Source organism: Phascolarctos cinereus, unplaced genomic scaffold (assembly GCF_003287225.1).
Source record: "Phascolarctos cinereus isolate Bilbo 61053 unplaced genomic scaffold, phaCin_HiC Scaffold_2;HRSCAF=192, whole genome shotgun sequence".
Classification (NCBI taxonomy): Eukaryota; Metazoa; Chordata; class Mammalia; order Diprotodontia; family Phascolarctidae; genus Phascolarctos; species Phascolarctos cinereus.
This window is the reverse complement of record NW_027555625.1, coordinates 275,145,264-275,156,213: the sequence shown is the minus strand read 5'-3', so window position 1 is coordinate 275,156,213 and position 10,950 is coordinate 275,145,264. Positions and strand designations below refer to the sequence as shown.

Genomic DNA, 10,950 nt, shown 5'->3' with positions numbered 1-10,950 from the left:
CTAGGCAATCTTTTGTCCCCTTTCTCCTGTTCCCCACCACCATCAAATGGGTCTGTCTTCCAGAGTTGGTTTATTTTTCCCCACTAGGCCTTTTAGGAATACAGTATTGTATTGTATGGTTCTATGAGTAAAGATGACAGTCTCTGACTAATTCTGGTGCACTAGTACTTGAATTAGAAGAAAGCAGAGGTGAAAGAATTTATAAAGGCATAAAACATGGAACAAATGTACCAAAATAACAAAATGTTGTTCAGCTGCAGAGCGTTTTTCATGGGGTGCAGTACATGCTTCTGGAGCTAAGAAAGATGAATAAGAAAGTAATCTATCTCCTCATAGAGCTCACACTGACATATAGTGGATAACATCAAATGGAGTAAGTGTAAAGTACTTTCTAAACCGTAAAAGAAATACGTATTAACTATTATTTTGTAGAGGGTACTAGGGATATATTGTGGACTTGGAATTAGGGAATCAAGAGTTCAAATCCAGGCTAACTTAGTATCTATATGACTCTAGACAAGTTCCTCAAACTCTCTGTGATTCATTTTTTTCTTCTGTTAAATTGGAATAATAATAGCACCTACCTCACAAGTTTGTTGTGCAGATTAAATGAGATATATTTGTATGCAGTTCATTAAACAAAGAAATATTTGTAAAGGATTTTGTAAAAGTTAAAGTGCTATAAATGCTAATAGCGCATGAATACAACTAATTCTAGTAAAATCATGGATTGTAAGATACAGGTACAAATAATTTTAATATAAGACACTCAGAAATCATTTATTAAGAATTTATTATGTGCCAAGCATTCTACTACTTTTGGGATTATGACAGAAAGAAAATGCAAAATTTCCTTCCTCTCAAGAGTCTCTTTCTAAACAATTTAATCAAAGCTCACATTCTAGGAAGACAACGTGCAAATAACTATGTACGTATATAATATGTACTGAGGAGATAGAAGAAAATCACAGAGGAAAGACACAATGGTACCAAACTGTCCATATACAAAACTTAGAAATAAAAATTCACATTTTCAATAAATTGCAGGAGCAAAGAATAAATCATCATCTGGTAATTATGATTAATTGAAGAGTTCATGACTAAAAATAACTGATAAAGATGATCATAAATGTTAAAATAGACAATTTGGTAGCTTAATAACTTTCCTCTATGGTTATTTTCGGTATCATTTTTGTCATTTTCTTTGATGCAATTTTTGTTTTTGTTATGTGTTTGACCTACCTGTTCTTTAGAATTAGGTCTACCAGTTTTGAATAGATTAAGGGCTTTTTTTTTTTTTAATGGCATTATGATCAGTCAGTGATTGGTGAAGTCTTTATACCACATTATCTGCTCCATTTTTCCAAAGGTGCCGTGTACAGCTGAGAAATATGTAAATTCATTTCTATTCCAACTACAATCATTTAAAAAGATTAATTTTTTAAGTTTTATTTGGGTCCTTAATTGTTTTCTGGTTTATCTTTTGGTTAGATTTGTCTAAGTCTGTCTAGGGCATTTTCTAGGACATTAAGGTCACCTAGTAGTATACTTTTGCTCTCAATGTCTCTTTTGAATATAATTCACTTTTCCTTTCAGTATTCAGATGTTTGTTTTTAAATCCATCATGTATTAACTATTAATAGTAATTCCATCACTCTGGTACCTTTTAGCATAATGTAATTTCCCTGGTTATCACTTTTTGTTTTTTCTATATTTACCGTAACCTTTTCTGAGCTCATAATTGCTTTCCTTTTTTTTTAATTTAACTGAACCACAATAGATTTTGCTTGTTCCCTTTAACTCTCTGTTAATCTTTGTACTTGAAGTGTATTTCTTTTTTTTAATATAAATTTATTTTTAGTTTTCAACATTCACTTCCACAAGTTTTTGAGTTCCAAATTTTCACCCCATCTCACCCCTGCCCCCACCCCAAGATGACATGCATTCTGAATATCCCTTCCCCTAGTCTCTCCTCTCTTCTATCTCTTCCTCCCCTTTCTCTCATCCCCTTCCCCTTCTATTTTTCTATAGGGCAGGATACACTTCTGTACCCCATTTCCTGTATTTCTTACTTCCCAGTAGCATATGAAAACACTTTTTTTAAACATGTTTTTAAAACTTTCAGTTTCACATTTTCTTCCTCCCTCCCCACCCACCCTCAATGAAAAGGCAAACAACTCAATATAGGTTGCACTTGTGCAGTTAAGCAAAACACTTCCATAGTAGACATGTTGTGAAAAACTAACTCTATTTCCCTTAATCCTATCCTGCCCTCCCATTTATTCTATTCTTTCTTTTGACCCTGTCCCTCCTCAGAAGTATTTACTTCTGATTACCCCTTTCCCAATCTGCCCTCCTCTCTATCATCCCCTGCTCTCTTGTCCCCTTCCCCTCCTATTTTCCTGTAGGGCAAGACAGATTTCCATACCCAATTGAATGTGTATGTTATTCCCTCCTTAAGCCAAATCCTATGAGAATAAGATTCACTCATTCCCTCTCACCTTCCCCTGTTTCCCTCCACTGTAAGAGACTTTTCTTTTCTGTTTTTTTTTTGTGAGATAATTTACCCCATTCTACCTCTCCCTTTCTTCTTCTCTGAGTATATCATCCCTCTCATCCCTTAATTTTATTCTCCAGATATGACCCCTTAATCTTCAACTCACCCTGTGCTCTATCTATCTCTCTATCTTCTATATACTATCTACATAAATATTTTTCCTCAACTACCCTAATACTGACAAAGTCTCATGAGTTATAAATATCATCTTTCCATGCAGGAATGTAAACAGTTCAATCTTAATAAGTCTCTTATGATTTCTCTTTCCTGTTTACCTCTTCATGTTCCACTTGAGTCCTGTATTTGAAAGTCAAATTTTCTATTCAGCTCTGGTCTTTTCATCAGAATGCTTGAAAGTCCTCTATTTCACTGAATGACCATTTTTTCCCCTGAAGGATTATACTCAGTTTTGCTGGGTAGGTGATTCTTGGTTGTAATCCTATCTCCTTTGCCCTCTGGAATATTATATTCCATGCCCTGCTCCTTTAATGTAGAAGCTGCTAAATCTTGTGTTATCCTGATTGTGTTTCCACAGTACTTGAATTGTTTCCTTCTGGCAGCTTGTAATATTTTCTCCTTGACCTGGGAACTCTGGAATTTGGCTACAATATTCCTAGGAGTTTTCCTTTGGGGATCTCTTTCAGGAGGAGATCTGTGGATTCTTTCAATTTCTATTTTGCCCTCTGGTTCTAATATATCAGGGCAGTTTTCCTTGATAATTTCTTGAAAGATGATGTCTAGGCTCTTTTTTTGATCATGGCTTTCAGATAGTCCAATAATTTTTAAATTCTCTCTCCTGGATCTATTTTCCAGGTCAGTTGTTTTTCCAATGAGATATTTCACATTGTTTTCTAATTTTTCATTCTTTTGGATTTGTTTTACTGTGTCTTGATTTCTCATAAAGTCACTAGCTTCCAATTGCTCTATTCTAATTTTTAAGGAAGTATTTTCTTCAGTAATCTTTTGGACTTCCTTTTCCATTTGGCCAATTTTCTTTTTAGGGCATTCTCCTCATTGGCTTTTTGGACCTCTTTTGCCATTTGGGTTAGGCTATTTTTTAAGGTGTTATTTTCTTCAGTATTTTTTTGGGTCTCCTTTAGCAAGCTGTTGACTTGTTTTTCATGATTTTCTTGCATCACTCTCATTTCTCTTCCCAGTTTTTCCTCTACTTCCCTTACTTGCTTCTCAAAATCCCTTTTGAGCTCTTCCAAGGCCTGGGACTGATTCATATTTTTCTTGGAGGCTTTGGATGTAGGAGCTTTGACTTTGTTGTCTTCTTCTGGTTGTATATTTTGGTCTTCTTTTTCACCAAAGTAAGATAATATAGTCTGACTTTTTTGATGCTTGATCATGATCCCAGCCAATTACTTGAGTTTTAAACTCTTCGTTAAGGTACAAATCTGCTTCCAATGTGGAGAATGTACTGTTCCAAGCTTCAGGGGTTTGTACAGCTGTTTTCAGAGACACTTGTAGGGACCTGTAAATTTTCAGTTCTTCCAAGGTGGTATGGTAAGGGGTGAGGTGTTTACTCCTTTCCTGGCCTGTGACCACAAGTATTCCTTTCTCTTCTGTAACTGTGAGGAAGGGTTTCTCTCCACAGCCACTATAAGCTCCACCTCGATAGCACTCCTCCTCACCCCAGCACTGCCTCCCAGAACTGTCACCTAGATCCAAATACAGGCAAAGCAAAAGATTCCTGTCTCAGCATTGACAAAAAGATCCCTGCAATCCCTCTGATCAGCCACTGGATTCCCCCTCAGTCTATGGGCTGGAAGCTTGGGAAGCAGCTGCCACCCCAGGGCCATGCTCTTGTGGAATGTGGCTGAGACCCTACCTTCCTGTCTCAGCACCAAAAGAAACAGACTTTTCCCACTGACCTTCTAAGTTGTCTTTGGCGTTTGTGGATTGAGGAGTCTGGAAACCTGCACAGCTGCCCAAGATTCAGGTCTCTGAGGCCGGCTGCAGGTTTGCTGTGGCCTGCACGCCCCAGCTGTGCTCCCACCCTGTCGCGATATACCTTTCTGATCAACCATCCAGGTTTTCTTGGGCTGGAAATTTGCTTCACTCTGTCTTTTTGTGGGTTCTGCTGCTTCAGAATTTGTTTAGAGCGATCTTTTATGAGTATTTGAAGGGGTTTGGGGGGTAGAGCTCAAGCAAGTCACTGCTTTCACTCTGCTATCTTGGCCCCACCAAGTGTATTTCTTCTTAACGATAAATTGTCAAATTCTATTTTCCAGTCCACTCTGCTGCCTTCTTCCATTTTGTGGGTGAAATAATCCATTCATGTTCAGAGTTATGACTGTTAATTTTTTATTTCTCTCAGTCCTGTTTTATTTTGTATTGTTCCCCACTCTTTACTCCCACCTTCCTCTTAACAAATAAGAGGAAGGTGGTAGAATAGAGGAAATTTGTGTGACATTTAAGATCTTATAAAGTGAAAAAACCTGTTTCCTTCCTCTTACAGATCTTTTCCTTTCTTTATTCCACTCCTAGCGTTTTTTTTTTCTTCCTTTGTTTGTAACCCTTGCATCATTTTCCTCTTTCCAACACTGGAGACAGTTTTGCTATGAGTATTTCTTTACTTTGTAGTCCTCTGTCTTAGACTCCTTTTTTTCCTCCTTTGTTATTAACCCTTCTTATTTCTCTTTTGAGTTTAATGTATTCTATGCAAAGATTTCTACATATGTGTAGGGAACGCAATGTGTGTGTGTGTGTGTGTGTGTGTGTTGTTTGTATTCAATCTGCCTTTATTTGATTTAGTTGAAAGTGAAGTTCATGGATTAATCATTACCCCAGCCTTTGGATCAATGGCGATACACTTTATCACATATACCTATATTATATAATGATAATTTCCCTCCCTTTCTTTATTCTTTCCTCTCAAGTATAGTTCACTGTCCTTTCCATTTTTTTCTTCGCATTGGAGAAAATTGATTGATCATTGAAACAGAATGAAATCATCTACAGAATCCTCTGTCATTTTAGTTTTTCTCATTACCCTTAAGCATGTTGTTTCTGAGAAGTTATTTATTTCTCATTTCTCTATTAACATATAAACAATTCATCCCCACATATTCCCTTTCAATTGTACAAATGTACATACCTTTCTTTCTTTTGGCTCCTCTATTTCTATTTCCAAATGTCTACATAAATCTGGCCTTTTATCAGGAATGTTTGATATTCCTCTGTGCCATTTTAGATCCATCTTTCTTTGTAAGATAATAGTTGTTTTGCCAGATAGGTTATATTTGGTAATAAACGCCTGTTTCTTTCCTTCTGGAATACCGTATTTCAAGACCTCTTCTTTTTTATAATCACATTTGCTAAATCTTGTATAATCCTTGTTGAAGCTTCTTGGTATTTAAATGTGGTATTTAAAAGTCCATTTTGGCTGCTTGGAATTTTTTTTCTTTTAACTGGAAGCTGTATTTTTGAATATGATGTGCCTGAGAGTTTTCATTTTAGAGTTTCTTTTTGGAGGTGACTAAAAGATTCTTTGAATTTTTACTTTTGCCTCAGATTCTAAGAATTCTGGATAATTATCATCCATAATTTTTTGAAATATGGCCTGCAGACTAATTTTTTTCTGATCATAATTTTTGAAGAATCTGATAATTCTTAGATTGCTTTTCCTTCACCTGTTTTCCTGGTCAATTAATTGTCTTTGACATTATATTTCTTAGATTTCCTTCTGCTTTTATTTTTTCAATTTTGTTTTGTTTTGTTTTTATGTTCCCTTGGAATCATTATTTTTTGTCTGGTCCATTCTCATTTCTAGGGAATATAGTTCTTGAATGAAGTTTTCCATAGTCAGCTCTAAAGTGCCAGTTGTCCACCCTTACTTTTCCTTCTGTCTCTTGTTTTACTTAGTTATTTGTTTGTTTTATTATCTTATTTAAACTGTGACAATTAACTCTTTTTGTCTCCTAGTTTTACTTCATGGTTTCTTGAATATCACTCTGGTAAACCAGGTTTTGATAAAACCCATTGGATTCAAATGGATCTATTTGACTATGCCTTTAAATCCAAATCACTAGGGCTCTCATTGATTGGCCAATAATAGGTTAGGAATTTGTATTTTATCCTACAAACAATAGAGAATCAATGAAGGTTCTTGAGCAGGGTAACCTGCCTTTTTGTGAGGGTTATTTTTGACAACTAAGAAAGATGGCTTGTAGAGGAGAGAACTGAAGTAGATGTGTAGTAGTTAATAAACGAAAGAAAATAAAAGCTTACTCTGTGCAAAGCACTATGCTAATCCTGGGGATTCATGTAGATGAACAAGATAGACCCTGCTCTAAGGAGCTCACATTCTATTGGGAGCAAAAAAAAAATACAGGAAGTTTCAGCTGCAAATAAGACAGAAAGATCTTGTGATTCTTACAATACAATATCAGATGGTGACAGTTCTTTAATGTCACTACCACTGATGAAAACCTATCTGTTTCCTAAGGAGAAGCATATGAGCAGATAAACTAGGCTGATGGTCATGGGAGGAAAGATAAGGGGATCAATCTTAAGAGATGTTTTATGGAACAAAAAAAAACAGTACTTGGTAACTGATTGGGTAGGAAGGTAGGTAAAGGGAGAAGCAAGTATTAGGGATGATTTGGTGGTTACAAACCTAAATGACTGGAAAGAAGGCAGTGACTCTGGGAGGTAATGAGTTCTATTTTAGGTATGTTAAATTTAGACCTAAGAAACATGAGAATACCTATCCCTATCCCAGGTCACTCCACAGACCCCAGTATGTCTGTGATGGAAGTACCAAAGGAGAGTTTGGAGGAAGGCTCATTTAGTCAACTTACCCAAACATATCTGACTTCCTCTTTGATTAAATTCTCTGAAGTTCCTCAACATCCTTTGTAGTTGTAGCTCTCCTCATGTAGAGAGTCAACTCGGTAAGCTCTGCGTTTGCTGAGGCCTCTAGCAGCCCTGCCCTGTGTGTCTCTTGTGTTTCCTTCCTTTAACATTGACCTTATCAGCATCAAAATGCCCTTAAATGTATGCAAGTGCTGGTGAAAAAATAGCAGTGTATTTCAGGGCAAATGTGGTTTCTGTTTCACCTAAGTTGACTTTTAAACTGGAGAGCTCCTTGGACACCATTATGTCAAAGAAGATGAAATTCTTTCTTACCTGATGAAATCACATGTTGTTTGGGGACCTGCAACCAAAGAGGATCACTAGTCATCAACCTCTTATTTTATTAATCACCAAAATGTTTTCCCAATGTAGGGTCATCAAATGGTAGTACTAACATGATTTTAAATGTAATCTGGACAGGACCACTTTCTAACCTGTGAATACTCAGAGTTGCACAAAGCAGGCCTGGAGGAGGGATTGCCAAGAACCAAGTAATTATTGCACTAATCAGTTTCAGAGTGAGGAATGCTTTCTATGCTGGAGTAAATGCACAACTTATGAACATAAATCAAAAGCAGGGAAAGGGATGAGATGGATTACAAAATAATCATTTCTAGGGCCTGCATGGTTTCCTATGACAAGCCCATGAGTCCACAAAAAAGATGTTCTGTAGTCTTGTGGGAACAGCATTGTTTCACATCTTTGGGAGTCATTACTTGGTGGGGCACAGGACCAGATTTCTGTGACAGAAACAGGTTCTACAATCTTTGATCCTTTTATTCACTTCACTTTAACATACAGGACCAGGAATGTAATGATTGTGAGAGTTTTGTCAAGGGTTTTATTAATCATTTCAAGATGCATTATAAGCTTCTGACTCCCAGGGCTGATGAGGGAGCTCTGAGGAATCTAAATTATTAATACATTCATCACACATGTCACATAGATTAATGTCTGTGGGGCCCTTGTGCATTTCCAGTAAAGCTCTGCACACATGGTGCCTGGGATGGACATGACTTTTATTACTAGCCATAGCATTCAAAATACAGCCTGATATATCATCAGCATTGAATAAATGTTTACTGATTGATTAAATAAAAATAGAAAAAAATATTTTAAAAGATAGAAAAAAGTTATAGAAAATAAAATTGAAGTAGGGGAACAAGAATAATAAGAGGAACAGTAATAAGAAGCAGAATAAAGAAAGAGGAAGAAAGGCAGAAAGGTAAGCATTAGTGTGCTATAGTGATTGTAGGACTTGGTTATGGTATGTGGCATGAGAGCTCTGTCTCTATGGGTAGAGAGTTTTGGGGTATAGGATAGAAATATAGTACAGGATAAAAAAGAATAAGGCAATGCATGATAGACAAGGAATGATTCATATGCCTTCAAGGAACTTAAGTTGGATTGTGTAAGAGATGGGACTGTATTTTTTGATTAAACTGAGTAACATGGTATGATAAAGATTCTTTGATGTATCTTTGAAAGTGTCAACTTCCACTTTATCCTTGAAAAAGAATGTGGTAGAGAGGGGTCCTAATTAAAATTCGTGTATGCACTAAATTTTATTTCAAATGTGGACTTATTTATTTCCATGGATAAGACTAAAATCCTGGCATAGGTAGGAAGAATCACAAATAAAGTAGATTTCATTTAACATAACCATAAGCAAACTCCACCCAAGGAAAACTAGTTCTTCCAAGCATTCTAAAAAGAAAGCAATGGTATGTTTTCCCCTTGTGTGAGAGCTGTGGGGCCCTTAACTCTTAATAATTGCCCAATATGTTGATGTCTGGCTGGTTCCATTTGTCCCCTCCACCTTCATGTTGAAAAGTCCTCCAAACACAAAATAACCAGACACCCATCTTAATTCTGAAAGATATTGTTTTCATGTTTCATAGAGGCTTCTTGTGAAAGAGAAATAATGGACCTTTCAAATTATAACTCTGTAATCTCTCTTTTCACTTCAACTGGCTTCTCTGAGAAGAGCTTATTCCAAAATGCTAGTTCCTTTTCCTTTAGCTTTGTGGCTGTCTTCATGGTGATGTTAATTTGAAGATACTCTTCATTCTCATCATATACAGGCCACTTTAGCAGGCCTTCACCATTGGGGTTTCTGGAAAAGTAACAACATTTTAAAAAATGTATTAATCATTTAAACATTGATGATGGCCATGGTTTTTAAAAAGTGGTACACAGTGAAGAACTCACTCATTAGTCACACAAAGCCAAATTCCCTAGGTTTGAGGCATTATTAGGTTTCTACCTTCTCAATTTCACTTCAAGTTCTCATATGGTGCAATAAAGCAATAATCATTAACCATTTGTTATAAAACAGACAAGTAAATCAGTGGAACAGAATTATAAACAATTGAACACAATAACAGAGTTTTTGATAAACTAAAGAACATAAATTAGTAAATTATTGGGGACAAATTCCATATTTGACAGTGGAAAAGATATGTGAGGGAAAATTGGTTCCTTCCTCTGCTTCTAGCTCAATTAATGCAAGTAAAATTTATAAGCAGAACTGACAAAATATTAATGTGTTAACAAGGTGCTAACACCTTGTAATCTGCTTCAAAAGGGTGAATACCTATCTGTAATTGAATTAGAAAAGGCACCCATTGGCTGGGCAAAAATTGGCAGGGCCTCTTAGGTACCTTGAAAGTCTGAGTTGCTAGTTCTGCAGTCCCACAAAGAGGAACCTAACCCTCAAGAGGTAATGGAGGCAGAGGAAGTAATTTTTTTTTTCCCCCACCTCTGACTAAGAGAACTACTTGCTTAGAAAGAGAGACTCCATCTAGTAGTTGTAAAAATCACTTTAAGTAATTTTAAGGCTTATTTGAGGAAGATTGAGACATAAACATTCACTCAGGGATGGAAGCAATATTGAATAGCAGGACCTCTGGTAAAAAGAGAGAGAGAGAGAGAGAGAGAGAGAGAGAGCAAGTCCTCTTGTTACAGACTTAAGATAGACTTAGTTCTGTATATCTAGAGCCATTCTTCAGTGAGAAATTTAAACTCTGGAAGTCAAGGTAAGAAATTATGCCATCTTGGGTATGATGCAGTGGAATGTGGTGAGATAGAATCAGTGGAGGGCTTGGTGCTTGGTGACAATTTGACAGGAGACTAAAGACTTCAGCACCCCAGTGTCCTGGAGTAGTGAATGGCCTTGTCCTTATGTATTCCCCACTTGTATGCCTCTCTACCAATGAACTGTAAATTTATTTTCACTCTTCCTATATAAACTGTGAGCATTTGTGGAAAATTATGCCCCAAGTTCAAAGGGGGAATGTTCTGGTTTTTTTTCTTTTTGTTTTTTAGGCAATTGGGGTTAAGTGACTTGTCCAGGGTCACACAGCTAGTAAGTGTCAAGTGTTTCCTCTGAGACTGTATTTGAAATCAGGTCCTCCTGACTTTAAGGCCAGTGTTCTATCCACTGAGCCACCTAGCTGCCCCCTGTTCTGTTGTTTTGTAGCTACTGTTCTTATTATGTGATCTTGTTAAATGCCTTTGTTTTAAAGATG

The 10,950-nt window shown here is 36.5% G+C and overlaps 1 protein-coding gene across 1 annotated transcript in view; it reads right to left on the bottom strand.

The window, feature by feature from the left end:
• Window positions 1–8,418: 8,418 nt before the first annotated feature.
• The window catches only part of LOC110207507 (liver carboxylesterase 1-like), a 50,219-nt gene continuing 47,687 nt past the window's right edge, over window positions 8,419–10,950 (bottom strand). The window contains 1 exon segment of the mRNA XM_020985201.2: window positions 8,419–9,536. Coding sequence (XP_020840860.1) covers window positions 9,359–9,536 — 178 coding nt within the window. The 3' untranslated portion in view covers window positions 8,419–9,358.